The sequence below is a fragment of the Gobius niger genome (assembly GCF_951799975.1).
Source record: "Gobius niger genome assembly, contig: SCAFFOLD_61, whole genome shotgun sequence".
In the NCBI taxonomy this organism is placed as follows: domain Eukaryota; kingdom Metazoa; phylum Chordata; class Actinopteri; order Gobiiformes; family Gobiidae; genus Gobius; species Gobius niger.
In genome coordinates, this window is record NW_027639293.1 from 44,489 (window position 1) to 56,778 (window position 12,290).

The 12,290-nt window shown below is 42.3% G+C and overlaps 1 protein-coding gene across 1 annotated transcript in view; it reads right to left on the reverse strand.

Annotated features, from left to right (window-relative positions):
* The window catches only part of LOC306982608 (zinc finger Y-chromosomal protein 1-like), a gene marked incomplete at its 3' end in the record, with an annotated part of 35,783 nt that extends 26,434 nt beyond the window's left edge, over window positions 1-9,349 (reverse strand). The window contains exons 1-5 of the mRNA XM_079583077.1: window positions 9,199-9,349; window positions 5,757-5,985; window positions 3,054-3,299; window positions 2,754-2,789; window positions 126-194 (exon numbers count right to left, since the gene is read on the reverse strand). Of these exons, the coding sequence (XP_079439203.1) occupies window positions 126-194; window positions 2,754-2,789; window positions 3,054-3,299; window positions 5,757-5,979 (574 nt within the window). The 5' untranslated portion in view covers window positions 5,980-5,985; window positions 9,199-9,349. The remainder of the gene's footprint in view (window positions 1-125; window positions 195-2,753; window positions 2,790-3,053; window positions 3,300-5,756; window positions 5,986-9,198) is intronic.
* Between the last annotated feature and the right edge of the window lie 2,941 nt (window positions 9,350-12,290).

A 12,290-nucleotide genomic window follows, 5' to 3' on the forward strand; every position in this document is an offset into this window, starting at 1 on the left:
GTCTTTGAGAAAGTCCCCAAACAGACGGAGACGTTGACTTGGATCAGCCTCTCCCGCTCTAACAGCAGCTCCTCTTCGTTCCACTCGTTCAGGTGTAGAGGAACGAGCCCCGTCATGTGACTCACCTGAACCGCCGGACTGCGATGGCGTCCAGTTCGGGTCGTGTCCGTTTCTTCTCTCCTGCTCCGCCCCGCCTGCAGAAAAACACCACACTCTGCTTTAGAGACAGATTGTGATGGAATCCTACCACCAAAAACATGTACAACAGTCCAGAGCGGGTGAATGAGGAGTGAGAGGGATCAAAGGGGCGGAGCTAAACCGTGCCTGGAGGTCAGACGCTTTATCAATATTAGCCCAAAGCTAAAGATGTGGCTCTGCTATGAAGAACATTTCAATACATGAGCTCACGGTCAGAAAATAGGGCTGTGCAATTAATCGAAATTCGATTACGATTTCGATTACAACAGTAAACGATTACAAAATTAGCATAATCGCAAAAAATCGATTATAATTTTTTTTTTTTTCAATTTTTTTTTTTTTTCCCCAATTTTTTTTTTCTTCAATTTTTTTTTTTTTTTTGCAAAGCAGACTTGTTATTTCACGGCGCTGGGATTATTTTCCCTTCGCTTTTCACCTGCCACGGCTCATGCTTTTGTCTGACATAAAAACAAACGGCGCTGTGTGATGATGTCATCAGGCCGCGCAGCTCAGTTTGCTTGCGCAGGTGTGAGGGCTGGCCAGCAGGGGGCAGGTGTGAAACAGGGACCTCTTCTTAATCAAGGCAAACTTTGTCATTTTTTTGCTGGATTTTTGTCATTTTTCTGCTGGATTTTTGTCATTTTTTTGCTGGATTTTTGTCATTTTTTTGCTGGATTTCTGTCTTTTTTCTGCTGGATTTTTGTCATTTTTTTGCTGGATTTTTGTCATTTTTTTGCTGGATTTTTGTCTTTTTTCTGCTGGATTTTTGTCATTTTTTTGCGGGATTTTTGTCATTTTTTCGCTGGATTTTTGTCATTTTTTGGATGGATTTTTGTCATTTTTTGGATGGATTTTTGGCATTTTTTGGATGGATTTTTGTCATTTTTTGGATGGATTTTTGTCATTTTTTGGATGGATTTTTGGCATTTTTTGGATGGATTTTTTTCACTTTTTTGATGGATTTTTGGCATTTTTTGGATGGATTTTTGTCATTTTTTGGATGGATTTTTGTCATTTTTTGGATGGATTTTTGTCATTTTTTGGATGGATTTTTTTCACTTTTTTGATGGATTTTTGTCACTTTTTTAACAGATTTTTTTCACTTTTTTGCTGGATTTTTGTCTTTTTTTTGCTGGATTTTTGTCACTTTTTTGCTGGATTTTTGTCACTTTTTTAACAGATTTTTTTCACTTTTTTAACAGATTTTTTTCACTTTTTTAACAGATTTTTTTCACTTTTTTGATGGATTTTTTAAAAGGCAACAAATAATCGTTTGAATAATCGTGATTTCAATTATGACAAAAATAATAGTGATTATTTTTTTTTCAATAATCGAGCAGCCCTATCAGAAAGTCTCTCATATATAGTAAAGTATCATACATATCTGTGGGACTTTCTCCATAACCATGAAGCGACATTTTTACAGAAACAAGTCAGTGAGCTGCAAAACCTTTACATTCGTTTATCGCTTAAAGAAGAGACAAAAGGCAGAAAATAAACACTTCACACAATGTTTTCTCAAATTTTCCACCAACAGTGTCTCCTTTTTACCCACGTGTTTCCCACCACTTTCCCCCCACACATACACACATACAGAGCCTCTCGTTAGTATTCATACACCTTGAACTTCTGCACATTTTGTCATGTTTACAGCCCTAAACATAAAGATTTTATTTTGATTTTTTTACTGAACGTTCACACATAAGTAACAAACAACTGTGAAGTGAAAGCAAAATGATACATGATTCTGTTATTTATCCAAAAATAGAAAAGTGAAAAGTGGGACGTGCATAAGTATCATACAGCATTATCTGAGTGCATTAAATTGCCTTTAAAACATTCCTCATGACTCCAGAATGTTCACACCTTGGCCTAACCATTGAGGCTGCTTTTCCTCAGCGGGGACTGGGGAGACTGTAAGAATAGTTGTGAAGATGGATGGAGCCAAATACAGAGACATTTTGGAGGAAAACCTGCTGGAGTCAGAAGAGAACTGAGGCTGGGGCGGAGCTTCACCTTCAGCAGGACAATGACCCTAAACACAAAGATAAATCTACAATGGAATGGTTCAATAAAAACATATTAATGTGTTAGAATGGCCCAGTCAAAGTCCTGACCTAAATCCTATTGAAAATCTGTGGAATAATCTGAAAACTGCTGTTCACAAACGCTCTCCTTCTAATGTGACAGAGCTGGAGTTGTTTTGTAAAGAGGAATGGGCTAAAATGTCAGTCTCTACATGAGCTAATCTTGTAGAGTCAAACCCCAAAAGACTTGTGCTGTTATTGCAGTAAAAGGAGGTTCCACAAAGTATTCATGCTGTATGATACTTATGCACGCCCCACTTTTCACTTTTCTCTTTTTTGGAAAAATAACAGAATCATGTATCATTTTGCTTTCACTTCACAGTCGTCTGTTACTTGTGTGTGAACGTTCAGTAAAAAAATCTAAATCAAATCTTTATGTTTAGGGCTGTAAACATGACAAAATGTGCAAAAGTTCCAGGTGTATGAATACTTTCCAGAGGCTCTGTGTATGGCAGCTCTCCTTCTGACCGTGAGTCTGGGCCTCCTCCTCCGCTCTCCTCCTCTTCCTCTCTGGACTCTGGGCCTCCTCCTCCTCCGCTCTCCTCCTCCTCCTCTCTGGACTCTGGGCCTCCTCCTCCTCCGCTCTCCTCCTCTTCCTCTCTGGACTCTGGGCCTCCTCCTCCGCTCTCCTCCTCCTCCTCTCTGGACTCTGGGCCTCCTCCTCCGCTCTCCTCCTCCTCCTCTCTGGACTCTGGGCCTCCTCCTCCTCCGCTCTCCTCCTCCTCCTCTCTGGACTCTGGGCCTCCTCCTCCTCCGCTCTCCTCCTCCTCCTCTCTGGACTCTGGTGGAGCTCGTAGTCCTGGAACCTCCGGGCGGGCCGGACCTGCCGAGTGCGGGTCCTGGTCCCCCTCACTGTGGCCTGGTCCTCTCTGGGCCTCGGGTCTGGGGGCTCTGGGGGTTTAGGGCAGAGTCGGGGTCGTCCTCGGGGTCTGGGTTTGGGGCAGTGCTGGAGCAGAGCGCCCTCGTGTGGCTCCTCGGCTCTGACGCTCACACACTGCAGCCGCATGGACGAGCCTGAACAGTTAATGAAAAGTTATTAATGATGCAGTAAATACATGACAAACGCTGCAGAACAAACTGTATCAAAACTACCACGGCTTATGCAGAAAAATGGTTGATATTTTCACTGACTAAATCTAAACCTGTGTTCAATCAGTGTTCAATAATTTCATTTTTTTTTTTTCATTTTATTTATTTATTTCATTCAAAAGTGATGTTATGCAATCACAATAAAACCACCAATGAAACGGAGCAGAAGAGAAGAACAAGTCTTATAATATCTGCCCCTTACTCCTTTGGAAAATGGTGTGTATTTATGTCTACACACATATATTTAGAGTATTAACAGGAGAGTTTCTGACTGTTTCACCTCTTTCTGGAGTTTCTTCCATAAACTGATTCCTGTCACTGTAACAGTTCGTTCATTGCTTTAGAATCGAACCTGGGTTTGTTAAAGACGTTCCTTTCAGATTATACTGACTTGTTCACATGTTCACTGGCAATATTTTTCTATTTGCTTTATACAAAACCTAGGGCTGCTCGATTATTGAAAAAATAATAATCACGATTATTTTTGTTCATAATTGAAATCACGATTATTCAAACGATTATTTGTTGCCTTTAAAAAAATCCATCAAAAAAGTGACAAAAATCCAGCAAAAAAGTGACAAAAATCCAGCAAAAAAGTGACAAAAATCCATCAAAAAAGTGACAAAAATCCAGCAAAAAAGTGACAAAAATCCAGCAGAAAAGTGACAAAAATCCAGCAAAAAAGTGACAAAAACCCATCAAAAAAGTGACAAAAATCCATCAAAAAAGTGACAAAAATCCATCAAAAAAGTGACAAAAATCCAGCAAAAAAAGACAAAAATCCAGAAACAAAAGTGACAAAAATCCAGCAAAAAAGTGACAAAAATCCAGCAAAAAAGTGACAAAAATCCATCAAAAAAGTGACAAAAATCCATCAAAAAAGTGACAAAAATCCATCAAAAAAAAGACAAAAATCCAGCAAAAAAAAGACAAAAATCCATCAAAAAAAGAGAAAAATCCATCAAAAAAAAGACAAAAATCCAAAAATAGAAATAATTTTTTTTTTGCATTTTTTTGTTTTTTTTGTTGAAAAAAACAATTATAAGCGATTTTTTGCGATTATGCTAATTTTGTAATCGTTTACTATTGTAATCAAAATCGTAATCGAATTTCGATTAATTGCACAGCCCTAACAAAACCTGGAGGATTTTATAGTCGACTATATCCTCACATTTCAGTAACTTACATTGAATAAAGAGTGGATTGGATGGATCTCTGTATCTAACATTATGTATTGTTTTCAGAGCCTGTTTTTGTAGAATGAACAGCGGCTGTTTATAAGTTTTACAGGTTGAGCCCCACATTTCCACACAGTGAGTTAAATATGGTATAATCATTGTGTATAAAGTGAGTAAAGCGGATTGATTTAGAGAGTATTTGACTTTATGTAACATCGCGATGGGTTTTGTTATTTTTCCTCTTGTGTCGTTTATATGTGACTTCCACCTGAGGTCTTCATCAACGATGACTTGAACCCTTTGAATTTCCAAACCTTCAGTTTCTATTGATACATCAGCTGTCTTTCTTTTATCATTGAATATTATGAAGTAGTTTTTTTAACATTGAGAGACACTTTATTTAGATCAAACCAGTATTTAATTATTTTTTGAGTTCTTCATTTACTACTTGTGTTTTCTCCTGTGTATAATGTTTCCAGGTTTAAATGTGTGGGTTTATTTAGAGACAAATTAGCTCCAGAGATTTACTGCAGCAAAATGTTCTAAACTTTGAAAACAATCGGCTTGTTGCACAATGTGGCTACGCTAGTTCCTCTGAGCTGAAGCTGTGGGCGCTAGCACTTCCTGTCCGTATTAAATTCCATTAAAATTAGCTTAGACCCGTTCGAATCTTCGTATTTCCTACAGACTCTGGTGGGCAGTGAGTTCCTGGTAGACGATCACTTACCGCAGGTTATCGAGTTGCTGTACAGTGTGAATGTTTCTGTAGAGGAGACGTCTGTGTTTATAAGAATCAGTGAGTTTGTCTTGAAGCTAAAGGCTAACATTAACTTCATGCATTATACAATTTGAAATAATGCCTTTTAATCCATTTCTTTTACAGCATGTTAGCCTTTAGCTTCAAGACAAACTATCAATCCTTCATGATCACAGGCGTCTTCTCTGAACTTCATGATTTGAACACAGTAAATGATCGTCTACCAGGAACTCACTGCCCACAACATAATCTTTAGAAAATGTGATTATTATTCCAGGAAAAGAAAACAGACAGGAAGTACTGGCGCTCACAAGTCCAGGTCAGAGGAACTAGCATAGCCGCACCGCGCAACAGGCCGATTCAGAAACGGTTGGTAAATGTTGGAGTTACTTCCTGGATGAAGGAAACGTGGTGAATAAAGTCTGATCCATGTGCGTCTCGTCTGACCTGTCAGCGCCTGAGTGATGAGATCCACCTGGACTCCGGACTCTGCCGTCTCCGCTCTGTCGCACTGGACGCCCACCTCCCTGTGAGTGAGCGCCTCCGCCCGGACCCCCCCCCGGACCGGCCCCCGTCTCCAGACCCAGAGAGAGTCCGAGTCCTGCTCCCCCTCGGGGTCCGGAGGCTCCCACTGCACCGCGGCGTCCTTCACCCCGGACACGCCCGACATCACGGCCTGAGCAGGAGGACAAAAACATGTACACTAGAGTCACACAGGAGGAAAAGAACAGACTGTGATTGAAGGTAAATGGAGCTGCTTCCTCTCATTTGAAGGGTTTCTTTTTCTTTCAGTGGAAGATGATGGATTATTACTTTATTACAGACTCATGGTCCAGATCAAAAGACACACAGAATAATAGGGCTGGAAAGACTAATCGATTATTGAATGAGTCGACAACTATTTTAGTAATCAATTAATCGTTTTCTGGCTCACACAGGCTAAAATGGAGCAAAAAAAAATTAGAAATGGTTTGTACAATGTAAATTTCATGAATAGAGCCTTCAAAAAACATTTCCCTTTAGTTCACTCCATCAACACATCCTTAAACAGTGTGACTTAAGCTATAATGTGATTAAAAAAAATAGAAAAAGTAAAATTTTCCTCCACCATTCACAGCAAAGCGATTCATCGATTAATTGTAAAAATAATCGATAGATTAATCGATTACAAAATAATCGTTAGTTGCAGTCCTACAAAATAATAATAAAATAATAATAAAAACAATAGACAATAGACCCTTTAACTGCTGACATCATCAGTGACATCATCTGGAGGCAGGAAGTGATCAAGAGAAATAAGATTAAACTAAAACTAGCGATTGTAAGTGTAAAACTACAACTAAAACATGAGGTCCTGTTGTGGCTTAAGGTGCAAGAACAAGAGGAACGATATTTGAGACGATAAAATAAGGTTTCTCTGATATTTACAAAAACAGTTAAACATTTGTTTATCGTTACCATGACAACAGCTCCAATGGAAATAGATAGATCTCACTTCCTGCCTCCAGCGAAGCCCCGAATGTTTACAAACAATTAAAGGGTCTATAAAAAGCTGTAAACTTTCCAGAGTCAGTCATAGGTGACTGAGGTGTAACGTACAACACTGGACAAAACAATCACAACACTCTTGGAATCATTCAGGCCACATGAACTTAAACATCAGGTTCCTCAGAGCAAAGGTCAGTCATGATGTGACTGAGGTGCTCGACAACATCACATAAAGTCAGGACCTTCAGTGATCTGTCCTTTGTAATTATGATCTGTCGGGCACTTTCGTGGAGTTGTGTTTCACATCCTGCTGTTCCACACATTTAACAACAGCTGGAGCTCGGCAGGACTCGGGTTAAACACCACCAGGTCGTCCACATGTGATTCATTAAAGCACCTCCAACCACACAGCCATGTTCTACTGCCTGGACGGGTCATTTATACAGAGCATAAAGAGCTCAGGGGGCAGAACACGGCCCTGTGTCACACCGTTACCGATCTCAAATGGTTCAGACGCACATTTGACCCACAGAAATGACCACTGTCACAACGTCAATACAAACTAATGAGATCTGCGTTAAGAAAGTCAAACTAGATTCAAATCTGGTCGATTCCAAACCTGGATTAAACTCGGTCTGAAATCATTATAATCCAGGTCTGAACATGGACTAAACCAGCACTAACCCAGGTCTAAACATGGACTAAACCAACACAAACCCAGGTCTAAACATGGACTAAACCAGGTCTAAACATGGACTAAACCAGCACTAACCCAGGTCTAAACATGGACTAAACCAGGTCTAAACATGGACTAAACCAGCACAAACCCAGGTCTAAACATGGACTAAACCAGGTCTAAACATGGACTAAACCAGGTCTAAACATGGACTAAACCAGCACAAACCCAGGTCTAAACATGGACTAAACCAGGTCTAAACATGGACTAAACCAGGTCTAAACATGGACTAAACCAGCACAAACCCAGGTCTAAACATGGACTAAACCAGGTCTAAACATGGACTAAACCAGGTCTAAACATGGACTAAACCAGCACAAACCCAGGTCTGAACATGGACTAAACCAGCACTAACCCAGGTCTAAACATGGACTAAACCAGGTCTAAACATGGACTAAACCAGGTCTAAACATGGACTAAACCAGCACAAACCCAGGTCTAAACATGGACTAAACCAGGTCTAAACATGGACTAAACCAGGTCTAAACATGGACTAAACCAGGTCTAAACATGGACTAAACCAGGTCTAAACATGGACTAAACCAGGTCTAAACATGGACTAAACCAGGACAAACCCAGGTCTGAATATGGACTAAACCAGGTCTAAACATGGACTAAACCAGGTCTAAACATGGACTAAACCAGGTCTAAACCAGGTCTAAACATGGACAAACCCAGGTCTAAACATGGACTAAACCAGCACAAACCCAGGTCTGAACATGGACTAAACCAGGTCTGAACATGGACTAAACCAGCACTAACCCAGGTCTAAACATGGACTAAACCAGCACAAACCCAGGTCTAAACATGGACTAAACCAGGTCTAAACATGGACTAAACCAGGTCTAAACATGGACTAAACCAGCACAAACCCAGGTCTGAACATGGACTAAACCAGCACTAACCCAGGTCTAAACATGGACTAAACCAGGTCTAAACATGGACTAAACCAGGTCTAAACATGGACTAAACCAGCACAAACCCAGGTCTAAACATGGACTAAACCAGGTCTAAACATGGACTAAACCAGGTCTAAACATGGACTAAACCAGGTCTAAACATGGACTAAACCAGGTCTAAACATGGACTAAACCAGGTCTAAACATGGACTAAACCAGGACAAACCCAGGTCTGAATATGGACTAAACCAGGTCTAAACATGGACTAAACCAGGTCTAAACATGGACTAAACCAGGTCTAAACCAGGTCTAAACATGGACAAACCCAGGTCTAAACATGGACTAAACCAGCACAAACCCAGGTCTGAACATGGACTAAACCAGGTCTGAACATGGACTAAACCAGCACTAACCCAGGTCTAAACATGGACTAAACCAGCACAAACCCAGGTCTAAACATGGACTAAACCAGGTCTAAACATGGACTAAACCAGCACTAACCCAGGTCTGAACATGGACAATAACAAACAACAAAGGCGTGATTTTAACATTAACAACATTTAACACCAGCTTCACAAAATGTAAAAAAGTCTCTGTAGAAACAAACAAACCTGGTCCTTAAAAGAAAAGGCCGAAATTCACAGAATTAAACTCGCCCTGGTGCAGTTTCTTACAAACTAATCCATGCTAACAGCTTTAGCCTGTTAGCTCGGCGCTGTTTACGTCCCTAAAGTCACCGAATAACGGCTTTATTCCGTGTTTTTACCGTGAGAGGCGGAGCTGAGTCTACCCGGACCGGGAACTGTGGAAACAGCGGGAGAAAGGTTCAAAACGGAGACACAGAAGAGAGAAACACCCGGAGGAGTCGCTTTAGCTTTAGCATTAGCTTTAGCTTTAGCTTTAGCGGGCGGAAGTGGCTCTTGTTCTTCGGTTTGGAGGCGGATCGCGCTCACTGAGGACGCCTTCCGGCCGCGGGCGCAAACGTTTGAGTGAATCTCACAATGTTTTTCACTTTACGACAGTTTTTCTCTGCGAAGCTGCGGTTCCTCTTTTTGCTCTGCGCCGCCTGGAACAGCCCCATCTCTTTTACATAAAACTACAACTACAACTACAACTATAACTACATGTCAACCTAAATCTATTGTACGAGCACGTCATCTTTGGAGCTTCAACAGAATACAAGATAAAGACAAAGATCACAGAGGGGCCCCCGGTCTGGCCTCTCACTTTACCTTATACCCTCACTCCCGGGTGAAACCGAGCTTTACCCAAATCTAAAAGCTTAACCTCTTAACTCCCGTCTGAACAGAGGGGATCTTTTTCTTCACGTCATCACTTTTTTTTTCCATATATTTTTTTTTTTTTCATTTTTTTGTCACTTTTTTGACATTTTTTTTGTCATTTTTTCGTCTAATTTTTGTCATTTTTTTAAATAAATTTTTGGTCAAATTTTTATCATTTTTTGTCTTTTTTTTCTTCATTTTTTGTCAATTTTTTATCATTTTTTTTATCAATTTTAGTCATTTTTTTTGTCATTTTTGTGACCTTTTTGCCGGTTTTCCATCAATTTTTCGTCACTTTTTTGTCAAACTTTTCTCACTTTTTTGTCACATTTCCATCATCGTTTTCGTCTCAGTTTTGTTGCTATTTTCACACCTTTTTTCCAGAAGCTTTTGGATTGGGGTAAAGCCAAACTGGAGAAAACGTGCTCGGTTCAGGCGGGAGTTAAGGGGTTAAAGGAAAAGCATCCGAAAACAAAAACGCGCTGGAAAAGCAACAATAACGTGACCAAAACGTGACGACAAAGCGATGAAAAAACAACAATAACATGAAAAAAAACCCCCGAAAAACAAGAGACGAAAACACAACGAAAAAGACAAAAAAATGAGGCGTGACAGTGCTGCTCTCCAGTCAAGAAGCTTTTAGATTTGGGCAAAGCCGAACTGGAGAAACTGCTCTGGGTGAAGGCGGGGGGTCAGAGGTTCACATGTGTTTGTGGAAGTGTCACATTTATGCTCATTTGAGTCCAGAACTGTGTTTCAGTCTCAGTCCGGTCCTGTTTCTAGTCAATCTTTTATTTCTGCTGCTAAACTTCATGTTCACAAATCCACATGTTCTGGCAGTAAAAGTATCACAGACTTACATTCTAGAACATGTGAAGACGATCAAAACTAAACATGTGTAGTAAGTAAGTAAGTAAATAGTTCTGCTGCTGCTGCTGGTCTAGATGTGTTGCATAAATGATGCTGTTCCTGTTTCTTGTTTGGCACCATATTTAGTCTTGTCCTGTATAACCCCGGCCATGTTGATGGAACGTGAGCGTCTCTGCAGCTGAAGGAAAACCTGATGATCCTGGTTCTGTCTGAAAACAGTTTAATCCAGCGGTGGAAGGGTTAATGTGTGCACGAGGAGGCGTGAGTGTGTGTGTGTGTGTGTGTGTGTGAGCGAGTGTGTGTGTGTGTGTGTGTGTGAGCGTGCACGAGAGCGCGCACGTGTAAATGAACAGATCCAGTCCTGTATTGATCTGAGCCGTGCATTACATCACCCTCAGTTTGGGTCAGAGCCTGGTCAGATCAGACTGTGGTCCCAGTGCTCAGGCTGGTCTGACCCCGGCCTGGTCCGAGTCTGGTCCTGGTCTGGTCCAAGTCTGGTCCTAGTAAGTAAGTAATCTTTATTTCTATAGCATCTTTCACAGGCAAAGGCCACAAACACAGTTAAAGCAGAAGTAACATTACAATATAAAAAGGGTCAAAACACAGAAATCACAGCCGCCCAAAAGCAGCTCATTAAAAGCTTGGACAAATAAATGTGTCTTAAGCTTTTGAAAGAATCAACAGAGTCAATAGAACATCATCCAGAGCCTGTGAGGATCGGTCGCCTCGTACGTGGAACCTTCAGCAGGTTCTGATCCTCAGACCTCAGAGCCTCACAGGGGGTCAGGCTGGACCAGAGCTCTGAGATAAGAAGGAGCCTGACCCTCAGACCTCAGAGCCTCACAGGGAGTCAGGCTGGACCAGAGCACTGAGATAAGGAGGAGCCTGACCCTCAGACCTCAGAGCCTCACAGGGAGTCAGGCTGGACCAGAGCACTGAGGTAAGGAGGAGCCTGACCACGCACGGCTCTGAAGACCAGAACCAGAACTTTAAACTGGTCCTGCTCTAACCCTGGTCCTGGTCCTGGTCCTGGTCCTGCTCCTGCTCCTGGTCCTGGTCCTGGTCCTGGTCCTGGTCCTGGTCCTGGTCCTGGTCCTGCTCCTGCTCCTGGTCCTGGTCCTGGTCCCGGTCCTGGGCCTGGTCCTGGTCTGGTCTCAGTCTGACCCCGGTCTGACCCGCCTGAGCTCGTGGTGAAGCCTCTGATCTCAGTCTGGTCTCAGTCCGGTCCTTGTCTGGTCCTGGTCCTGGTCCCGGTCCTGGTCCTGCTCCTGCTCCTGCTCCTGCTCCTGCTCCTGGTCCTGCTCCTGCTCCTGGTCCTGGTCCTGGTCCTGCTCTAACCCTGGTCCTGGTCCTGGTCCTGGTCCTGCTCCTGCTCCTGCTCCTGCTCCTGCTCCTGCTCCTGCTCCTGCTCCTGCTCCTGCTCCTGGTCCTGGTCCTGGTCCTGGTCCTGGTCCAGGTCTGGTCTCAGTCTGACCCCGGTCTGACCCGCCTGAGCTCGTGGTGAAGCCTCTGATTCAGTCGTTACTTTAATGATGTCGTTATTGAACCTGTTTCTGCAAAGAGACGACGAGGAGGATCCACAGCTGCTCCGGGAGGGGGGCGGGGTGTGTGTGTGTGTGTGTGTGTGTGTGTGTGTGTGTGTGTGTGTGTGTGTGTGTGTGTGCATGTGCATGTGCAGCAGCTCGTTCCTCTGATCACCTGCATC